This window comes from Cuculus canorus, chromosome 1 (assembly GCF_017976375.1).
Source record: "Cuculus canorus isolate bCucCan1 chromosome 1, bCucCan1.pri, whole genome shotgun sequence".
Lineage (NCBI taxonomy): Eukaryota > Metazoa > Chordata > Aves > Cuculiformes > Cuculidae > Cuculus > Cuculus canorus.
This window is the reverse complement of record NC_071401.1, coordinates 191,756,211-191,779,999: the sequence shown is the minus strand read 5'-3', so window position 1 is coordinate 191,779,999 and position 23,789 is coordinate 191,756,211. Positions and strand designations below refer to the sequence as shown.

The following is a 23,789-nucleotide window of genomic DNA, read 5'->3' as shown; positions in this document are numbered from 1 at the left end:
TGCATGAAGTGAAGGTGGTCGATTTGGAACAGACCTGTAGATGCTTTACATTTTATTTTCACAGTAAAAGCATTGACAGTTCATAGAATCATAGAATAAAATCACAGAATCATTTAGGTTGGAAAAGACCCTTAAGATCAGCAGGTTCAACCACAATTACTGTAGATACCGTCTCCCATTAGGTAAACTCTCAATTTATGTCTATTCAGACACCTACCGAAAAATGGGCAGAAAAGTGACTGTTGAGGAATCTTAGCTCTAGCAAACCAGGAGAGAGAAGCTTGGACTGCCAGAAAACATGAAAGGCCATCACGAAACTGTGCTGGTGAGAAGCTCCTTGAATCTGTCTCAAAGACCAGTGTAAAATGCATGCCAAAATAAACAAGCTGCTGGGGAAAAGAGTAGAGTACCTCAAGATGGATGTACCCCCAGATCTGGGTTTTTTTTTAAAAAGAACACTTGTTCTCATGTTTTTTTTCTTGGAATGCTGTCATCTACATGTTTCAGGACATCCTTTTTGCAAATGAGCCACCACTAAAGGACTTGATTTTTCCAGCCCATGTGGAGCCCACTATGAATCCTGCGTGAGAACACCAGGAAGCTGAGGCACTGGAAGACGGCAATGGTTTCTCAAACTCAGCGGACCTGATGGTTGCTGAAGCTCAATCTCTGCATGGTCATAGGAGAGGGCAGGATTTCAGCAGGGAATAGTGGTATCAGGGGATACAGTGGTGGTGCAGACCTGCTCCTTGGATACTGAAGGTGAGCAGAAGTGGAGCCTTTCCCAAGTCCTACAGCCAAGCCTAGATGCACACAGTTCCCACATGACATTCCACTTTCTGACCAACACGTTGCATAACCACAGGAACAGCAGCAAGCAAAGCCCTGACCTGGCCCAGGGCTGCTTTTTTCTTCCCTAAAACTTTCACTCCTTTCATTTCCCTCCCAAGTCCTAGGCAAGTGCAGATGGGATCTGATCCTCTGTCCCAGGGCTTTTTGGGCTGGCAGAAGTCTCAACTCCACATCACCCTCAAGATTCTACGCTGCCCCATACTCCATCCAGAGCCCAGCAGGGCACACAAGCTCTGCCCAGCAGTGCTGCAGAGCCACCACTGAGACTGCACAAGCAACTGGGGCTCACTGAGGTGTCCCCTAATACAGAGCTGGTAGGTTTTGCCCAGGCCTGTGCTACCATCCGGCACTGACAATCAGTTTGTGGGGCACTACTAGTGAACTGCAGTGGGGAGGATTTGTGGATGCAGACTCAAAGCGGTCTTGCTGGCACCGTACCATAACTGTACAGGAATGGTTAAATAACCCTTTGGGAACAACTTTGGCTGAGGAACCCACAGGCGAGGGAGAAAGCTGCCACCTTAACCTGCCTGCAAAGCCAGCACAACAGGAGAGCTGTAGCACGCACCAAGGTACAGAAAATCAATTACAGCATGGGTCCTGGCACTGAATCAGAGGATGTTTTGGCACCTGAAACAGCTTTCAGCCAGTGGGTGAGGGATGGGCCCAAGCTCTCCAGGAAGAAAAGGTACTGGCAAATTATAGTGCATGAGTGGGATGAGAGCTAAATCTCTACAGCATTAGTTCAGACTTCGGCAATACTCAAGCTCCAGCTTGCCCCAGAGGAAGGCCAGTTAACTCAAGAGAAACCATCACTTACCAGAGGCAGAAGACTTTTAAAAGCATATGTGAATCTCATTTAGAGCAATGCACATAGCGATGCACTTCGAATTCAAACCACACAGAATATCAGCCCCAAGCACTCCTCATTTCTTTTTAGTTTATCTCTAACTGAAGAATTTGCCTGTTTTCTACGGTGTCTGTCTTCAGGCTAAACGTAGGTCTGGGCTTTGCTGGGTACGAAGCGCACAGGGGTCAACAGGTCCCTGCTAACTGCAACTATGGTGAAAGTTAAGAGAGTCAAACATCTGAAATAACAACCACGTCACTCTTTAGTCTAAAGACATGCAAGGAAGGAGTGAAAGAACGTCAGCTTACTATAGATTATCAAATGCGAGAAGAAACCTAAGCCTAGTTATCGAATAAAAGTTAATGGTTGCCCTGAATATCTGATCCTAGGAGTCTGCAGGCTCGAGTGACCAGTACAGCTGCGACGCTATCCGAGGCACCCATCCTTTTTGCACTCCCTGGCCATGGAGGAGGATCACACAGACATACACACAAACACCGCCCAGTCTTACAGTCATTTCTTTCGTGACTCATTCTGTGAGTCATTCAGGGATCTGTTCATCCCATCCCCCAGAACTACTGTACTGCACATCAGCGATAGCATGTTTCTCTCTGTCCTTCTCAGGTTTTCTGTCATTTAGGCAAAATTATCCTGTGCTCCCTTAAACAGATGCAGAAGGAACTTCCACCTACAGAACAGTGATGTCCTTAAGCGACTTTGATGTCATATATATATATGTAAGTAACATATAAGATACACAGTATATAAATATACATGTACATACCCTCTGTAATTAAAGAAACATGTCCATACTTAAAACATTTTATCTTCTGCCAAATGATGAATTCTACCCTGAGGTAATGAGTCAGGTAAAACATTAGCATAAATTTGATGGTATATCTTAAATTCTGAACAAAATTGTGTTTCTATCATAAGTTTGCGAGAGTTACTTGAAGTTTTTACTTAATTAAAAACGCCACCCACAACCGGGCTCATTAAAATCTCCTGTCCCAAACACTGACTACAATCATACATAATCTGTATGTGCAATGAATGCCAGATAGTTCATATGATATTACTGATACTGAGCATTGTTACCATCAGACAACCTGATGGTTTTATAGGCATACCTTGTTTTATTGTGCTTTGCAGATACTGCATTTTTTATTTCACCATTTTTAGCAATAAAATATTTTTTAATTAGGTTATGTACGTTGGCTTATTAGACAGAATGGTATAGCACACTTAACAGACTACAGTATCACATAAACACAACTTTCATATGTACCGTGAAACAAAAATAAATGGTGTGACTTACTTTATTGCAGTATTTGCTTTATTGAGGCAGTCTGAAACTGAACTCGCAGTATCTCCAAGGTATGCCTGCAAACTTATTCCAAACAAATACCAGCATTGCTAAGCCTATCAACCGTCACTAATGCTGGCAGGCTCAGGAGAGCCAAAGGATAAGGACCACACTCCATCAGAGACCAACTGTGCGCAATTTGTGGGGGAGGAGGCACAAGGGGGCAGCTGCCAAGGCAAAGGGGGCAGCTCACATCATTGCTGACCCTTACACCAGCAACCCTGTGAACAAGCAGCAGGTTGTTTCTACAGGTTTTTTTTTTTATCAGTTTTATTTGCCAGGCTGAAATCTTCCCCCTTCTCCCACCTTTCCTACAAAAATAATTAAAAAAATCACATTTCTTCTGAATTTCTTATCAATTTATATACCTCCTGAGAATGCAGATCATGTGCTTTTATTTAATATCTCCCACTGATTTTAATGGCTGAGAGATCAGGATCCCAGAAACTAACTTGTTTAAACAACCAGAGTCAGTGAGTATCTTTCCTCCCTTCTTTCTCCCAACTGCCAGCAAACATCTAAAATGGCAAGCGACACTACTAACAGGGAAACTGATACTGAGTACCTGAAAAGATTATAATATGTAAGTGAAAATACAGAATGGTTATAAAACACTCCTAGTTCACTGCTGCTCTCTTATAGCTACTGATCCCTTCCCCTTGGTGTTTTCCCTTGCAGAAATTCAATACAGAGCCAAGACTTCCTTAGTACAACATCCATGTGCTTCCCTTAGGCACTTCCACTGAAATCAAGTGTGTCGACTATTACCAGGGAAGGAAGAATTCATTTCCATCACTGCACAGTAAATGAGATGACATTGCTTCCCTTCCTCCCCTGAGATAACCCATTTCATTACTGCAACGTTTCACAGTGCCTCTACGTACCAGGCATTTGTGAGAAAGCATCAAATATTTGAGCTGACAGAGAATTGTTTTGATGCTTCTCTACAAACACAGTGGCATAAAGCCAGCTCTGGACTCACCTCTTGCCAATACAGCTCCAGTATTTGCTCCTAAGCAGCAGGGGACCCTCCTGATACAGAGTTAATTATAAATGAACATTTTTCAATATTAAAGATAAATTTTACCAAGCAAATTGCTGAGCTGAGTACAGAAAATACTTTACAGGAGTCACTTCTACACTTGCTTCTTATTTCATTACCTTATTACCAAACTGACTTTGCGCAGGATGGCAGCATCACCAGGATCCCACAGACCTGCATGCTGTATTAAGGAAATAGCTGCTGCAGAAGTTTCCTGCCAGAGGTGCCCCTCACATCCAAGTCACTCACTCCTGGAGTCCAAATTCCAGTGATGCTCAGCCAAATATTGTCCACAGAGCTGCAGGTGCCAAAACTTACTCAACCTTTGCTTGTATCTGACAACGATCAACTCTGATTGCAGAAACAGCTTTCAGAGCTGTGAAAACTCATCTATGAAAAGTTGCTTTGGACTGAAGTGATTTAGACTACGTATCAAAGCTTGTTAATCATTCTCCTCAAAAACAAAAGATGAAAAATTAACCTTGGTGGTGATGAAACCTCATACTCCTTATTTGAATTTCAGCATTATCTGAAAGACTGAATCCTTTTCTTTTCCTTGCTAGATGCTGCACAAATGCAGAAAGAAACTGAACAGTTTCTAGTTTAGTTTTCAAAAAGATACTTTAAAGAAACTTAATAAAAAGAGGACCTGGGAAAGGAGGATGAAGCTAAGAGAGTACCTGACCCCAAATACTTGCTGTGAGCACAACAGGAATTTTTTTAATTGCTATTTATTCCAACCTGTACCACAGCATGTTTCGTGTTTCCAAGGCAGGAGGAAAGTGTCCAGCTTAAAGAAGCCTTTTCACTACCTGAGGACACAGTGGTGGGTAGAAAGAGGACAGGCACACCTGTAATGACCCCATCAGCTGGACGAGCAGCCTGGCAGTGCTCAGCTGTAGGAGTGTGAATAATAAGAGAAGTTCAAAAAGTCTGTATGGGTTTTGCTGTGCAAAAAAAGCACAAAGTGACATAGGAAGGGCCTTATGAATTGAGAGGCAAAGGTGATTATTTACTACATAAAGAAAACCTGCTGATGGAGCAAAAGGCAGATGGAGTGAGGTGAAAATCAGCATGAGGGGTAAAAAAAGAACAGGTATGAATACCTCTTTAAGGTCTTCTTAATGCAAAACAGACGAATGAACAAAACAGATCTCTACAGGTATCCGTGATGATGAATTACACACTTCCACGGACAGCATCAGGAAGAGATGTCTAATAAGGAGCAAAGATCAGAAGCTCCCTAGGCAAACAGTAGAATGGGACAAAGAGCCCCGTGGGGATGCTGGTGGAGGCAGGGACAGGGTGCTCCTGCACAAGTGCAGAGTGAGCTGGAGGCAGAGAGAAGGGAGGGGAGTTCAGAAGGGGCTGGAGGTGGGGATCAAGCATGAGTTGGAGGCAGGGAGTAGGAAGACAGCTGAGTGGTCTCTGCCTGCTCAGGAAGGCTGTGCAGTGTCTGAGTGGAGCAAAGGGGCTGAGCAGTGATGGGATGAGGACTTGACAGTGTGCAGCAGGATTTTGGAAAGAGTGGAAGGATGCAATACCTGCAAAATAATATGAGTGCATAATTCAAGCCAACTCCTGAGTTTTCAGTAAAACTCAAATCCCCAAATTCTCTCTGTCTTTTCAACCCTTTTGCAGGAACTTTTCTTCCTGCTTTGTTAAAACATGAAGTACCCATGGAACTGCTTTACAAATACCAGCTGGGGTGAAGGCTTAACCCTGTGGCAGGCTGTGGTGGGCAGCCTGACAGGCAGGCCTACGGAGCCGCCTCCAGCTGCTGCTGCACTGCAGCGTCTGCTCCTTCTTTCACTGCTGGAGAACTGGTGCCAACATATGCAATTCTCAGACATGCTGGCAAGTCCTGAGAGCATGCTAACTACATAAAGGTTAGCATATCCTATTTGTGCCGTTTACTCAATGTTGTGAGGTCCTCTCTATCAGCCCAAATTTAACCATTCCGGAATAAACACTGCTAAGAGGAAGGTGATGACCTCAGTCTGACACAGACAGCAAAGGGCACAGAGCTGCTCTCCACATAGTGACCCTGTTTTTCATCACCTTTACGTCATGCAAGTGGCAAAGGCAGTGAAGTCAGTGGTTTCCTGCCATAAGCCCTCTACACTCCCTCTCTGCCCTGAGTTTCCTACTGTGCAGCGGGGACCGTCTCATTTCCCTTTCAAAAACTGGGGCAAAAGAAGAAAATTATGACAGGGTCCACGTGTTAACGATAGGAAAGCACCAGCTGCTAACGTTGCTCACGTACCAGTCTGCTTGAACAGCAGCAAGAAAATGAAGAATGGGTTTATTTTTAACATCCGTGTCAGATTGCTTTGCCTTTTAAAGAGTGTCCTGGGGCTGCCTGGGCTCCTTATCTGCTCAGCAGCACTTCAGTGAGCAGTTCCAGTGGCTGTGCAGTCCCCTCATTGTCCACTGAGAAGCTTGGAAGCTCGAGTGTCCCTCCGCTGCCTCAGCAAGTGCTGCTTATTCTGCTAAAGTGATTCACTAAGAAATACGCAGACTACGGAAACATGGCATGTCACAGATGTAAGGAGGAGCCCCTCAGTGTCCACAGATGCATGCACGGTGACACACCAAGTTTCGTTTCTATTTCTCTGAGCTCTGGATAATAGCGAGCATATTAAGTACAAAACTTATAAAATAAGTTTACTTTTTTATTTTTAATATAAAATAACTAATAAAAAAGGTTTTTATTTCCTCAATAAAATATCCTTTGGCTAGGAGGACCTATCTAAGAGTCCAAAGAAAATTTTAATCCTCCCGTTCAAACTGCCACACAATCTGTGATGAAAGGATGCAGCACTGGGAAATAAAGAACTTGCTGATCATATTAATCCTTCATCTTCCATTCAGTTTCCTCCACCAGTATCCTGTTTCCTTTTTAACAGGCAACAATGCTGCTCTATTTCTTTACGTGATCCCCCATAATGCCATCATGTCAGACTTAAAACCAACGCTTCTCAGTAACTACATGAATTCTGTAATTTTTGTTATAGACTATAGAAGAGCTCTGGTGTCTGTCTGTAAACAGTGACACAGTAGACCCTAAAAGCCTGCCTTTTGGTTCATCGCAAAATGGCTGGCTTGGACAAAGCCTTTGCCTCTGGTTCAGTCAAAGTGAACCTGCTCTTGACGGTTACCAAGGCCACAGTGGTGGGACAGGGACCCCAGAGTCCACCCCTGAGTGCCTTGGACTCATCATTGTGCACAATGATGCTTTTGCATTTCTCATCTTTTTATACAGCAGTCAAAAAAATGACGTAGTAAGATAGCCCTTGATTACTGAAGAGTGTCAATAACCAAATTTTCCAAACCAGAGAACCTTGTGTTAGCTAAACTGGTCATTTTACACAAGAAAACACGGTTACAGAGAAGGATTTTGCTTTGCTTCAGAAAACTCTACACTAGTGGTTTGTAGCTACTACACTGAAGGCTCCTGCACCCACAATTCTTTAAAAAGATCCAAATCAGTTAATTAGTTGCTATAGACACACTGACATTAGTGAGGAATTAAAGAACTGAAAACTAAAATAGTTCCAAGCACTTGAAGGTCTCCCTGGCAGTACTTCTTAAAAGGATGTACTAGGTCTGGTTTTGCATTCCTGAGACAAAATTCAAAAACCCTCAGAGGAAATTTTTGTCCCAGGCAGGGTAAGTGAGACCAGTACCATCTGTGCAGAGCTGCAGCAATGTGCCTGGTTAAATAAACAAAATTCAGGTCACCTGCATACATCAGGTCAGAGCTCAATGACCCACACCTCTATTACTTCACATATAATACGGTTATCACCAACACAATTAGCCTTACCTTATTGTAATATTGCACCTGGACCGAGTGCCACTGCCCATCGCTCACCCCTCCTGGAACGAATGGTGCCACCGTAGTGGTTGTCTCCCCTGCACGGGCAGGCAGAAAGGAAAAAATAAGTCAACATCACTGTAAACTCTACTCTGTACTAAATCAAAACATGGAGAGACCCTCATTGGGCATAAAATGCAGCTGTCTTATTTCATTATGTAGGAATTTGGGGGTTTGTCCTCTGAGACAGTAACCCCAGTTCCATGGAATTATTATGGTGTACAAATACAAAAATAGCTTCTAGCACATTTCAATGAATTATCTTATTTTTTATTATGGTTCAACAGAGTGCAGTAGCAGTGCCTTGGGTACATACAGCTGTTGCTGAAGTAGTCAACTGAGGAAAAAAATTACATGGATTTTTCTGCATTGCTGCTAAAAGCAGCACTTTGAGGTTTGTTTAAAATTATGAGTATTGTCCTGGGATATTTTGTCAGGGAAGAGCAGCCTCCTCCTTGTCAGAGCTGAGAAAGTGAAATCCAAAAGTAGTCTAATATAAAACATATGGATTGTAACTTTGGTCTCGGCAAAATTTTACCAGTAATTTAAATTTGAAAGCAAGACCTTGCCATTGTGACTGGAAAGCTGAAGCTTTTAAGTTAGGTCTAAGTGAGCAGAATCAGTTCAGTAACCAGGCATATTCTGAGGCAGCAGCAAAATAAACATTCTTGTTGAAAGCAGAAAAAAGGCCTGGCACAGACAAGGGATTGTAGGGTTTCAACTTTTTTTTTCCCCTTTATTCTTTTTTTTTTTTTTTTAACAGTTGGAAAAGTCTACATAATAAACCACAGGAAAGAATAACTCCCTCCCATAAGCTAACGAAGTCTGCAGTATTGTCAAGCGTACAGTGTACTTTTTATTCTCTATCTGCAATAAATACTTTAGTCTCCGTGATTCCCATGTCCCTTACACTTCTTTAACTCCCATTCTATATGCTTCTATTATTTAAACAATACAGACTTCAGCCTAGCATGTCTGATATCTTGCTCTAATGTTTTTTATCATCTAGTGATAAAAAAATCTGTAGTAAAAATTGGGCTTTTTATTCAGCCAGAAAGTTTCTGCAAAAGGAAGATCACCGGTCTCCAATCCTTTTGCTTTGCTTTCTGTGAAAAAGTTGTTGCGACAGGTAAAACAGTCAGATCAGATGTCCAAAACTTGTATTTTTCCTTAAAAGCCACTTAAAACTATAAAACACAAACCATTCTCCTTCCAAAGAAAACACCATTTGTAATATACAGGACCAGACCTGCTCTCAGGTGGAGGAGTGCAAATCTAAATTTAGTTCCATGTATTTTGAAGGAGCTCCTCCGCATTTAAATGCATATAAGTACAAGTAGAAGGTTGTTTTTTTTTTCATTCATCCTCAGGGTGTCTTCCGAGCAATTTGATTCAAGTTTAGACAGGCAGAATAGAGCTACAGAAGAAAGCACATCTCTCTGACTGCAGTATGTTATTTCATTACACTAATCCATTCGATAGCCTGCCTTAAAATCTAATTTGGACAACTTTGAGATAATAAAGGGGAAATGAAACCGGATATTTTCAACCCAAAGGGCCCAGATATGCACTTCGCATCAGTGGTAAATCGATAGGGTCACATAGGATTTACCATGGTGTTTGAGGGTAGTGACTGTCACTGGCGATGATGTGCAACAGCGACGTGTGTTGCACCTTTGCTTCTACTGCTTTACTGCTTGCAATGTCTCACTTTTCACAAAACATAAAGTAAGAGTTGACTATCCTGAATAAGGATAACAGGAAATAACAGGATTATTTCCTCAGTTACATGCCTAGTGCTGAGATAAAAATGTCTTACTTGACCTACACATAATTCCACTTGACCTACACAACAACAGCCCTTCCCAGATATTTGTTCCTGTCCCCATGGAAAACATCCCCTAAACTTGTGACAAGAAGTTGTCTGCCCTACTGAGGTTTAGCAAAAGCACCAAAGCCTTCCCATTGAATTCACAGACCAACTCCTGGGCTGCAGCAGGGACACATGTGGTCGACCAAGAAGTCTACAAAGAGCCTCAGCAAGCCAACTGAAGCCCAGGGGTGATTACTGGTGGCTGCAACGTGCTTCAACCACACTGTACATCTGCATGCTAACAGCTTCACCTGCTACCTCTGTCATGGAAATTAGCACAGCTGGGCATGAGGTTTTGGATGAAACTTGGGAAACACCCCTCTGCTGAGGCTGGGACTGTGCAGGGTTTGTTCCGATCACACTTTCATCAGGAAGAGCTTTGCCATTGCCAGGGCTAATTTTCTAGAGGAAACCTCTCCCTGGGAGAAGGCCAAGACACAGGGATAATTGCCACCCTGAGCTTCCTTTGCCTTCCCCTCTGCTTCCACAAACACCAAAAGATGCTGGCTTTGTCTTACTGCAGAGAGCAAACAAATGCCAAGGCCTCCGTTTTTTGTTTCCTAGCCCACTGTAGCAATGAAGTGGACAGTTCAGTTTTCCTAAATTCCTTGTGGGTTACAGCTTTTTCCAAGGGGACACGCTTCTACTGTACAGCCATGGATACCAGTGATAGCATTGCTCCTCACCAATTCCTTAGCTAACAACTAGGCAGACAGTTTTCACTTCACTGCTAGATTTTACTTTGTTTGCATGTATTTTTCAGATAACATTTACGCACCTAGTTTCACTGATTGCATAGTGTAAAAACACAGAAACAACAGACGTTTATCACAGCGTGATAAAATGAAGTCTCATTTAAGCAAATATCAGCTGGCAGGCCAACTTTCAGGCTAGCGACAATCTTTTATAGTAGTCATAAACTCTGGCTTTTATAACTGATATATTGAAAAGCTCCTGCGATAGTGTGTGTCACCACCACAAACTGCTACAATCTGGAGTACTTTGCAATGCCTGGCATAAATTGTTCACTGTACATTATTGGCAGGTTACTCAATTAATGAGGCAGTAAATAGCTGTATAAATTCATTGAAGTGTGCTTCCAAACAGGTTGAGATGATCTCCTGACTGCAAGCAGAAATGCTTGACTCAAGCAACACCTCACCTGCAGAGAATGTGAGCTGGATCTGCTCCTCAATGATCTCCAAGGCAATGAAGTCATGCTTCTCGTTAAAACGCCCATTGTAGAGGAGGAGAGCATTCCTCTCCCTGGTTGCAAACCTAGAACACAGAGACAAGGGTTAGTTCGTGCTTAACAGCTTATGAATTGATGACTGACAGTCAAGCTGCCTAGAAGAAAGATGGCATTGTGTTTAGCAGAAAAGCAAGCCTCTGAATCTTTCTTCAGAGAGAAAATCATAAAACCGAGGAGTAAGCCAGAGGATAAATCTATTTTTTCACAATCAACAGAGACAAACGAGACAGAAATTACAGAAATCTACTCTGCAGAAATCTGCTGTGGATGTTGACCCTCACAAAGAGTAAAATTAGGCAGACATACGATGCAGTGTGAGTATCTGACACTCACCACAGTAGCACTTACACTTTGCAAACAGCCTAAAAGCTAGAAAGCGTTTTCAAATCAAAGGGGGGATACTTTCTGCCTCTTGCTGTCTAAATGCTACAGGGAACAAGGAGAGTCATCAACTGATTAAAAAGACCTGATGGGGAGGCAAGGCAAAAAAGAAAGATAAGAGTTACTTCAATAATGCCATGTAGACAATCAGGTTTCATCAATCAACAGATCAGTCAGTTATCAGAAAGGAAGATAAATGCTTAAATGATTCCCCTAACTCAGTGCCTATGGGTGGATTTTATTTTATTTTATTTTATTTATTTTTCTTGTGCTTCTAATATGTGATGTATCACATCTTTCCTGCAGAAAGAGGCACTTCTGAAAAAAGCCTGGATTTTATTTCGTCAGTACCAAATTTTTGCCAATTTCTGCATGTTGCATGCATTTTTTTCATTTTTAATTCCTATGATCTTTGGGGATTTATATGAGCTTTCATCTGTTTAGAAATGCAAAAAAAATTATTACACTTTATACAAACATTTTAACAAAGATTAATATTATAAAAAGAGAGAAAGAGAGAGAAACCATGGGGATTTCCTGTATTTCCAAAGGGCAGTGCCGTTTGATTTTGTATCTTGAACTTCAGAAAATATGCCTGATTTAAATTAACCCACTTTCCCTTGAAATGACTCAAACGCTGAACAGAACTAATGAAAACTGCCTTCCACAGACAGAATAAATTTTTTTTGTGCCTGCCCTGTCACATCTACCAGTAAGACTCTCATGTGATGCAACAAAACTTGCATTCAAAGAATGTGAAAGACACAGTATTTTAGAACATCAAGGTCTGGTATTTGAAATAAAAAATTTCAAAACCAGTAAATATTTTTTAACAGAAGTTGCTTGTCAGACACATGTATGTTGTAGATCACATTGAGTAGAGAACTTCTGGAAGCAAAAGCCTTAATTTTAGCTACAGAAATGGGACTTTTTTACTCCATATATTTCGCAGTATTTCCGAAAGAGAATGAATTGTTTTCTGTTCAAAAAAAAAAGAAGTCAAAATCACGATACTTCCAATAAAATAAAAACTCCAAAGAATATCCATTACAGTCCATCAAAATACTATACAACCAATTTGAATGCTTTTAATCAGTTTTAAAATATATCTTTATTTCTGAATTTATTTAACATAATATAAATAATATCATAGCAGTAAAACATAAACTAAATGAATTGACACTATTATAAAAATATTTCAATATTATCAAAACACAGATCTAGTTTTTACTTTTCACCATCAAACATTTCATCCAGAAGAATACAGTTCCTGTAAAGCATTTCCCAAGACTGCATTTTTCAGTGGATAAAAAAAGTTTTGAAGAAACAGTTATCAGGTCTATCCAGAACATAAATGAGAAAAAGAAATGAGAATATGAGTGATGCTGAGTTAGGGACAAGAAAGATTTGGTCTGATCAGTTACAACAGGAACCTTAGCTCTGTTTGTATCTATTTTTCTGATACGGTTACAATTCTCTACCATCATTTTAATTATTAAACTATTAAATTATCAATCTATTTTTTACATTTCTTTACTCCGTGTGTGCTCAGTTTCATTCTCTGCCACTAGCCAAAAGCATCTTTTGTATTATACTAATAGTTAAAGTACTACTGCTTTTGAACTTGTTTGGTTATCACCATCAGGGGAAAAAACCCTCTTTTTTAATGTAAGGGATATTTTTAATCTCAGGACATAGGACACAAAAGACACTTTATGAAAGAATTTTGAGTAAATAGTGAGAAAACCTCTCCACTTACAGTGTCTCTTGGAGTGAAGGAGTAGCCAGTGTTGGAAGGAAGCAACGAAAATATGTAACATTGCAAGCAGAAAGACATTATCTGGTGAGAACCCTAAATACTTTTTTAAAAGCATGACATTTTAGAAACCCAGAATCACTAGGTTGGAAAAGACCTCTTGGATCATCGAGTCCAACGATGAGACTGGACAATGCACACATCCTGCTCTTTGCCAGAAGCAGGTCAGGAGTAACTCGACGCTACGGGAAGCAAGACACCCTGGGATTTTATGAATGCTCCCAAGTCAGAAAATACATAATGGCAAATCATTGTCTTGCTTACCCTCACATAATGTTTTTGACTTGCACAAAAATATAATAAAAGCCAAAGAAATAACCAGTGTAAATAAAAGTACATTTCAAGTACGAAAAGCTAAACGTGTTGTTATCCCAGACAGTGTGGGATGAACCCCATGACGGTCTAGATTTTTTATAATCATACTGAGTGGACTGAACAGCGCTTAGCTCATAACTAAACATGCCATCTTGCTTTTAAAGATGGTGAAGAAATTCTGTTGTAAGCACTACCTTCCTACAGTAGTTTGCCATTCATCAATAACCCCTACACAGAGCATTTCGGTCACTTTAACTTGAAGCACCCTACATGTCAAAATTCTCTGCCTGAAAGCCTGAAAAATGACACCACGTGGCTGAGGGGACAAGCCAAGGGTAGTGCAGGTAATTTATGCTGGCAGACAGCCCAGACTGCTCTTTTATTTGCACTCTCTAAAGTCTGACAAGTCCAACAGAGCCTTTTGCTCCTCAGCTTTTCCATGTACTTAGACCTGATGCTCTAGAGCGATTTTTACAGGTGCAACTCTTCCTTGCCTTGACTTGTCTGCAAACCATGCCTGCACTTTCTAATTTAATCAAAATATCAAGATTCTATAAAATTTCAGACCTTAGGATTTAAGGAAGATGAAGAATAAAATGGGAAGGAGCTGCTTGGCTCCTGATAGATGTAGGTAACTGCTGGGTGCTGAATGGGATGCATGCCTGGTAGTGTCCTCCCTGAGTACTTCTTCTGGACAAATGCATGCACAAACATGTCTCTCACTATGGCTGTTGTTGTACAACCAGCAAATCAAAGGCCTTGCCCTTTGGGGTCAGGGCTAACACATTTTGTGCTATTTACTCACAGTCAACCGTGAGGGAGAACCAAAGGTTGATCTTGACAGGCTAAACCATGGGAAAGCTGTGAACCCACGCCTTTTCCAGAGGAGAGGCATGTGTGTTTACCTGAAGCTTTGGCTCCTCGGCAGGCAAGCCCTACACCTGACCCAAGAAGTCTTCTCCAGAAGAGGTTTATCTTCCCCGAGGGTGTGTAAACTGGGGGAAGAGAGCCCTGGTTCACACAGTGTGGCTGCCCTCAATGCTTCCTTCACCTCCTTGAGCACCCCCATGGGAAAAGTGACAGCTCACCCAGGAAAACTGTCTGACGTGGGAGTGGATGAGATGGTGATGAGGCTAGTTGTGCCTGGCAGCCAGGATGAGACAGAAGCAGAAGCTTGGTGTGAAGGCCAAGAGGAGGGAGGCAAAGAACTTGGGCAGCTGGGGTTGTCTCAAGCCCAAGGCTGGGAATAGGTGGAGAGAAAAGGCCTGAGGAGGACCGGTGTGTGCACAGCCATGGTCTGAGGAGACTATGTCCTCTCACAGGCTGGAAAACAGAAGAGAGGAAAAGTGCTCCCAAACCAACAGCATGAATGAGCACCTGCCACATGAACGTCAGGAGGCGACAGGCACAAAAAGAAAAACACGTGACATGCTCAAGAGGCTGCAAATCTACCAGCCCCGTCATGGCACTCCAGCCAAGGGCTGTTGGGAGGAATCCAGAGAGGTCCTGATGTCCCTCTCTCCACAACATCACACTGCACTGCAGCAGAGGCAGGTAAGCAGCAGCACCTCAGCTGCATTCTCAGCAGGGCAGAAACCAAATGCTTTCAAACAGTTCTGCACCATTTGCAGTAGTCACTGTCAGAAATACTCACAGTGACCTCTACGTGTAGATAATGTGGTTGGTGACAATATTTAACAAACACCCCCAGGCTCAAGAAGAAAAGCCACCAGCCACAGAGTCCCTTCCCTACTGGGACTTACATGAGGGAGATGGTGAAGTGGAAACGCTGCCGCAGCCCCTTGAAGGTGATGAATGACTGTGGGGGGAAGCTCCTGGTGGTCATCTCGCAGTACGGCCGCTCATATTCGCCTGGGGGACACTCGCACTTGAAGCCCCCGATGAGCAGGTTCACACAGGTTCCTCCGTTCTTACACAGCCCTGGAGCACAGCGGCCAGAGCGAGCATTCACTTCACAGTACTCTCCTGCAAGGGAAGAAGGAAGCATCAGGGAAGATGACATTTAATGCCAGCAGTAAGCTGTGACAGTCAGCTACCCAAGTGTTTCTGATAAAGGCTTCCAAACTTGGCACCTGACCCCTCCACAACTGAGGTATGAGCCTGTAACTGCCAGGGAGGGGATGAAGGATGCTGCATCGTCTTTGAGCTCTAAATTTTTTGGGGAGGTGCAAGATATGATCTGCTGAGCAATTCTCTTGCAAGTATCAAACAATGTTAACCCTGGTGTTCAGATTCCTTGGCTGCTTCTGGACCCAGTGATAAATGTAAAGCTGGTGACAGACAGGTTTATATGTGAGGAGGTAATACTACCAGTTAAAACCTTGCATGCTCCCTGTCAACCAAAATACGTGTGAATTGTTTCAGCATTTCACTATGGGCTGGAAGCTGTGTAAACAGTTAAGTGTTTGCACTTCGCCTTGAGTGGAATTTGGCTTTGCTGCCTATGGTGGTGGCAGGGTACAGCTGAGCTTGACACTCACAAACATTTATAGAAAGAATAAGAAGGGTGCTGGTGACATATGTATTGCTTCCACATTTTACCATGTATCCTGTAGGTGATAGCCATTTTCTGAACCTTTCAGAGATGTGCACAGTAACTCTCTGCAGAATTTAAGGATTCTGTGTACTGCCTGCTGAGGCTGTTTTGCCCCCAAATGCCTCAACTTTATTCTATTCAAAAGTCTGTATCAAGATGTATTAGATGCAAGTGCTAAAGAATCGGATGTCTGGCTTTGTATGTATGCTGTAATTTTTCTTGGGTTTGCCCAAAATCTGAGTGAATCATAATTTCAAATAATAATAATAATAATAATAATAATAATAATAATAATAATAATAATAATAATAATAATTCGTGTTCGTTAATGTAGCAAGGATTTCCAGTTAAAAAATCTGCAGCTGGGACAAAAGCAGATGCTGAATTAATCACTGTACAGAGAGCTAAACCCTCTATGTGAGTTAATTAGTTAACATCTATGTTTTGGCATGTGTCTTCCTAAGATATAAAGGGTGTTCAGATCCTGCATTTAAAATTGTTCAGAGAAATTGAAGATGGCATTTATAGTTTAATTTTACCCAGTAACAACGTCTGAGAAATAAACACAGAGCAAAATGACACAACACAGCCAGCTGAAGGAATGAATACCTTTCCAACACTTTGATATTTCTATGAGTACTCACTACTAGGTTACACAATTACATTAATTCAAGTTAATAACAGTTAAAACCATGCAAACACATTCCTGGAGGAAAGTAAAAGCAGCAGGAGCTGTAGGCAGTGACTCGCAAACAAAAGCAAATTAAAATGGGAAGTTTTGCTCCAGTCTCTGCCCCCATAGCTCTGCTCCCACAGGTTCCCATGCCGAAGCCACCTGTGCTGGGTGGCACGCTGCAGCCGGCAGCATTGCCTGGATCTGCAACTCTTCTCTATGCCAGACTGTAAACTGCAATGTTTTGCAGCTGGTTTAGCCGCTGCCCCAGGGGTAGCAATCTCTGAGACAAGGTGAGGGAGACAGTCCAGCTGCTTCAGCCCTGCAGTTTGCTGCCCTTCTCCTCTCACATTCACATCGCATGCCTTTCAGGCACGTACAATGCACGCTGGCAAAATGCAGGAGCAAATACAAGAGTGCTGTGATCATGCAGCCAGTCAAATGCGTGCCCCATCCAGGCGGGCTCAGCTCCAGACGACTCCGGTCCTGCTCCGTGTTCCCTGTGATAAGCAGAGCCATTGTACAACTGCCTCCTGACAAATGCCTTTTTGAGTATCTCCTAGCAAACAATATACTGGGGTGTTTCAGTGCTGTGGTTTGAGCTAAATTAGAGTTAGTTTTGTGACTAACTCAGTTGCTGTAAGTAACTTAATTCTCTGAAAGCTAACCACATGTTTTTGAGACAGTGTTCTTCTTCCAAAGTGAAAATGCAAGGCATTGGTATGCAAAAAGGCCAATGCTTATACTTATCCCTATAGTAATCAAGGCCATCCTTGAGATGGTGGAAAAGGGCTACACCTGTCAGGAGGGGCAAATAGGGCAGGCGACCCTAAACTGATGAACGAGAGTATTCCATCCCATATACATCATACTCAACATAAAACTGAGAGATCACAAGGGTCTCACCTCTCTTCTGTGATAGCTGATGACCAGTGAGGACTTCCTCTGTTTGATCCTCAATCTGCGCATTCCTGAATCCACTGAGCTCAGCTCCCTCCTAGCAATGGACCCATTCCCTCATGTCTGCTCTATAGTATTAGTGGTGACATATAGACATCAAGGGGTAGGCGTGCGATCTCATATATTTGTATATATTTTATGACTTTCCAATTATTTTCATAATTATTATTATTATCATTTCATTAAAGCCGTAGTTTCAATTTCCAACCCGCAAGTCTTTTTCCTCTCATTTCCCTCTCCCCTTTCCCTGAAGGTGTGTGTGGGGGGGAATTCGGGAGACCAACTGCACTGTTTTAGCTGCTAAGATTTTAGCCAGGCTGGGGCTAAAACTGTAACATTCAGTATATTTAAAAAGGATGTAACACAAAGCACAGGGAAGCTCAACACATTTGTCTATAATAATTCTCATAGCTAAATAGTTAAGAAATAAATCTTTCCCATCATCCTGGAGGGAGCGCAAGCCAAAACCTCTGAATAAACCATATAGCTGAGTTTAACTCCAAGCCTATGCTTAGAGCTCTCTTGATTCAGCACTGATGTTCCTACAGTCTCACTTCAACATATTAAGATTAAATGATGTGAAAACCACTTGATAAATATCTTCCTGTTTCCATTTATTATCCGTGAATATCAAAAAAGATTAGGTGAATACACCTTCCTTGATACTTCAAAATGCTTTATAACATGTTTCTTTTGGGTCAAACTGTATATATTATCCAAAACAGAAAATTCCCTCAGTGTGTTGGATATGCCAAACAAAGCTGTAAGAGGACACTACAGAAGGAGCTTCTTGATGATGCACTGCATAAGCACAGCCAATCTCCCTTAAAACAGACATATCTTGTGTAGCAAAACCCTCAAAAAACCCTGGAAAAACCCAACTCCCATAGAAAGACTAAACACAGGTTTGTCACTTTAAAAAAGTAGTAGGATATTTTGTGAAATAACTCTCCAACTTAGCTAGGAATGTAATCTTCAAGGCCTTCTGAAAACGGAATGATGTATTTGGCAAAAGCAAATAACACGCAGGCTTGAATACACAGAAGGAAAAAGGAGCGAGCTGAAAGGAGAGATTCCTGGCACTGTTGCATGCTGTGGAAATGTCATGGCAATACAAAAAAGAAACATAAAAGCCCAAGCTAGAAGACATTGAAAGTTCTGTATTAATTCTGTGATATAACAAGAATGTATAGACCATTTATTTAGATATCTATATGGGCATAAAACTATTTAGGAAAAAAGAAAGCAACCAGAAAAGTTCTGCTGACTGATGTTTATTACTGCTTTTCATTATGATACTTAAAAAAAGTAATTTAAAAGAATGCAGTTCAACTTTAGATAAGCTCCTTTATCCTATATTCATTCAACTGTAGTGCACCATTGATGTCCCAGTTACTGAATTTATTCTGAATTCTCTTTAGTCTGTAATGCAAATGAGAACTGCACTTGATACACATTCTTTGATGTTGAATTTTCATATTTTATGTACGTTTACCAAAATATATTAAAACAATGGGTTTGAAATCTCTACAGTAACTCCAAGATATCACCATGCTTCAAGGTACAAAGGTCTACTAAGGAACTTGATAAATACCTATTTATCCTTTTTTCCAGCAGTAAAGTCTGAAAGTATTTAGAAATGTGTCATTTTGGCTTTATGAAGTAGTCATCCAAGCAAACATTTGAAGCAGGGCTTTGATGAGGAACACCTAACTCCTCTGGGCCACACAACATACCTTTGTGTGGCTCTTGGGTTTCATCCTGCACACATCACCACTCCACAGCACTGCACTGTGGGAGCTCTGAGGCACAGCCTGAAAAGCACCCTCAAAACGTTAACAGAAGTCTGCATGGGCTTGAAGGATGAGCTGGTTGCTGGCTGGAGATGGAGTTAGAAGGCCCTAAGGGAAGAGATACTTGAAGATCTGAAAAGGAAGGGATCTGCATCCACCAGCCTTCTGAATGAAAAGTGCCTGTGTGCCTGCTTGCAGCTGAAGGTCAGAGGGCTGGGACAAGCTGTTGGAGGGGATGCCTTGCAGTCTAGTGGGAAAAAATAGTACAGAAGGAGAGAGAGCTGCTGTGCAGTGAGAGTGTGGAGGAGCTGGAGTGATAAAAGCACAGTGCAGACAGCTGCTACACACAGCCTGGGGTCAGTCTCCAGTGCTGGCAATGCTGGCATTGCTCACCCCCTCACCAAGCCTATGAAATTCCCCTTTGCTTCTCATGGCATTTCCTTGTCATTTTTTGCATTGGCCAGCATTTTAGTAATCGCTTAAAAATCTACTTATATATCACAACTCTTTGAAATCCAGGCAAGAGACGTGAAGATTATTTCCTCCAGCTGCTGTACCTAAAGCACGCACTGTCAGATAACGCGAACCGTGGCTGCCTATTATCTGCTGGCAGATTCCTCGGCTTTGAAAAAATTCTGGCCCTAGCCAGCAAACGGTTTATTGTTACAGGACAGTAAGTGATCTTATATGCTCTCAATTAATATTGACAACTCTTAAAGCTATGAGTCCTGTGGCTTTTACACGGCCCTTTAGGTAGTGCTTCCTGGTTTTAAAGCCCTTGAGAACACAATGTGATAGCTGCTTTTAACACGGCTTCCTACTCTTAACCATCATATATGGCTTCTCCAATCTTAGGACTAATTTCACAAAGACACTGATCATAAAATTTCTCCTACTAATTTTATTCAAGAGAGGACAACATGCTATCAGGTGTAGCATAACCAGAACAGGCAAAGCAAAAGACTGGCTAGAAGATTTGGACTTCCTCTGACCTGTTCCAAGTAAAGTAATGGCAGGGCTAAATGAATAAACAAGGAATGATTATAAAAAAATCAAAGGAAATACAAATAAGCTATCTGACAAATGAAAAAATACCTTGTGAAACAAACATTATGGGTTTGAAAAAGCACGCTGCTGTGCATCGGTGAGATGGTTTTTGCAGAAATCTGTCTGTGGTTTTGCTAGTGAGTTACTTGACTTTACAACTACAGGCAATGTATAACATTGGAAAGCTTGCTAGAAACAACATGATGGCATTGGAATAAATACATAATCACTGAAGTGTACTTAATCATAATCATTGATTGTTTTCAACTGAGATGCTACATTAAGTGTATATTTACATGAAGAATCAGACCTGCACTAATGCTCTTGTTTCTTTTTTTTCAAGTTTCCCTAGACACATGTTAATTTTTCACTCTGTATCTGCAATTGTTTAACTTGAACTCATTCTTCTCTTTTTCCCTCCATCCCGACATTTGCTCTAGATACATATTAATCTTCTCCATGTTTGTAGCTGCTTCACCAGAATGAAAAGCATTTTGAGAAGCTGATTTAAGCAACCACCCCAAAATGATGTACTTCAAAGTGGAAAGTAGAAACAACAAAAAATAGGGCAACTAAATTCTTCAAAGAATTCCCATTGATCCATTGCCCTAATAAAAACCGAACTATCATTAAAAATGTATTTACTCTCTTGCACATTATGGGTCAATCAATCCTTTTTTCCCCTCTAGTAACTAAACCACTACTAACCGGAAATGACAATCAGCACTAGTGAAATCAGTGCACTAAGTAATAAGAAAGTTGTTGAAAACAAATTAGCTGCAGAAGCAGCCTGGAAATCTCTACTGGGACAGGAGATCAGTTGGGAACCAACACACCCACTTTAGAGGTGGCTCACTATAGTTTAGGCTGAGTGACAGCTACCATAGTCCTCTCCATTCCCTAGACTCATTGCGTTGGTATTCATGCAATCCTGCAGCTGACTGACCTGCGGAGTGAAGATGGCAAAATGCCATTAATTTCTTTATTGTAGGGTTACTGGTCTTCTGATAAGGTCCCTCCTAGGACCGATCGGATGAACAGCACAGTCAGCACAAGGGAAAGAGGCAGGACCATGCACCCAGAAATAAGAATGAGGAATGGTCTTAGCATTGTCTAACTGTTAAGGAAATAAAGCTTTAAGCCATTTTAGATAGTTCAAGTGTGAATGTAGTGGCTTCATTTATCCTTCATTTAGGTGAACTGGATCAATATCTTCAGTAGACACCCACCTCTCTCCATTCATCAGGCAGGGATATACTGCAGGAAAATGTGCCTAAAACACAGATGCAAGTCAAATAATTAAAATTATTTGGGGATTTTGCCCATAAAGGGAATTTTTTAACTTCAGTGGCTCTGTCATGCATGAGCCTACTCTCAGAACCTATTAGGAGAAGTCAGCCTTAATTCCCAGCAAACACCACTTACTCATGAAACACTGCATGAAAAAAATCAACCAAACAAACATCCACTGGTTTTATGAGAGAAGTTAGAGCGCAGACACCCAGAAAAAGTCATTCTGAATGGAGGAGAAGCTGGATCAAAGAAAAGTTAGGTGCCATAGCTTTAATAGTCACCATGATTAATTACAGGATGACTATACTCGTGTACCATTTTACACAGATAACTTATGAGTATCATTTGAAGAGCAGAGATAAAAATCTGAGTGCTTTGAAATCAATGGCCAAACCCTTACAGCCACTTCAGAGAGGCCGTGCAGACGCGCTCATTAGACTCAATACTGACACTGATGGTCATCACTTTGTGAGGTTTCTACATTATGTTGCTAATAAATGTTCAAATTTGGAAATATACTTTGGTCTTTCCTTTTACATATTCCTTTATGTTTTCAGAATTGGAACTGATTTAGGAAAATTAAAATCCGCCCCAGCCCTCTCAGAGAAACACCAGCTGAAGATTCACTTTGGGGTCTCTCTCCTCCCCTTTGCTTTCCACTCCCTTCGCTGCTTACTCCACTATAAAGGCAGATTATGAGAAACAAGCTAAAGTAAAATAATACATAAATACACAAGCACTCACAATCACTAAGCAAAACAACAACAACAAAACCACTTCTCTCGCTATATATGCATTTATAGCTTTCCAAGTAGGTGAAAAGAAAGGTGATAGATAGAAAATGATCTATAACAAGATACTTGGGAAAACACTGTTTTATCTCTAGATCGGGTTTATTTTTTCTGTAGGCATAAGCACTAAGATCTGAGCTGGTGGGAAAAGAGGGTACAACTGCTATTTGCCTTCTCAGCCATGTATCATTCCTTGCCTTTACCATTATTCTTCACCCCTTCCTGTGCCTTCTACAGTTACCCCCAGGGGCATCCCCGATAACTCACAAATCAGATTTTCAAATATCATGAGACTCAGCTAAGTAAAGGTCATGAGAACTTTAATCATGAGATGCTCCAAAACTAAGGAAATGGAAGGCTTTTTATTTTCTTTTCTTTGCCTCTGAAACTGTGGGTGGCACCTACAGCACCCAAGGCATGTGAGAGCTCTCGGTGATCAAATCCCAGCCCCGAACACATGACTGAAACTGGCTGCTCTGATGGAGCACCCATTCCCACTCCTAGTCCAATAGCAAGATGTCCCTCAACCTTTCCCAGATCTTCTTCTTGCTGGGGTTCTTGGAGACAGGATCTGCACTGTGGCCACTCTGTGGTCTCACAAGCTCCTGGGAGGAAGAGGACCATGACAAAAAACTTCCTGGCCAAGCAAGCAAGGCAGAGGCCAGGACCTCATCCCCTTTATCGACCCTTCCTGACCAGCAAGCAAGCTAATCTGGTTTTAACAAAGCAAAGCAGTGAAAGCTCAAGACTCCATTTCACAGGCTACTTCGGGCTGTGACCACTGAGGCACTGCACATGCAGGTCAGCCACGGAAATGGTACCCAGCTATTTGGCAGCCCAAAATCAGGCCAAGGATCCTATACACAGCACCAGCCTGAGCAAAGATGTTCCTCTTCTTCTTGTCTCCTCCCCTTCCCTGGACATAAAAACAAAGCAAAACAAAAGACACCCTGCAGGGATGGGTGGATGAATGGATGATTTGAGATTTGGGTTTTTTGTGTATTTTGCATTTAAATGAGAAGGAATAATTGGGAAAGAAAAGAAACAA

At 41.8% G+C, this 23,789-nt stretch overlaps 1 protein-coding gene across 1 annotated transcript in view; it reads right to left on the bottom strand.

The window, feature by feature from the left end:
- Nucleotides 1-23,789, bottom strand: part of CELSR1 (cadherin EGF LAG seven-pass G-type receptor 1) — a 173,964-nt gene that overhangs the window by 67,394 nt on the left and 82,781 nt on the right. The window contains exons 3-5 of the mRNA XM_054084092.1: nucleotides 15,391-15,613; nucleotides 11,026-11,141; nucleotides 7,940-8,028 (exon numbers count right to left, since the gene is read on the bottom strand). Coding sequence (XP_053940067.1) covers nucleotides 7,940-8,028; nucleotides 11,026-11,141; nucleotides 15,391-15,613 — 428 coding nt within the window. The remainder of the gene's footprint in view (nucleotides 1-7,939; nucleotides 8,029-11,025; nucleotides 11,142-15,390; nucleotides 15,614-23,789) is intronic.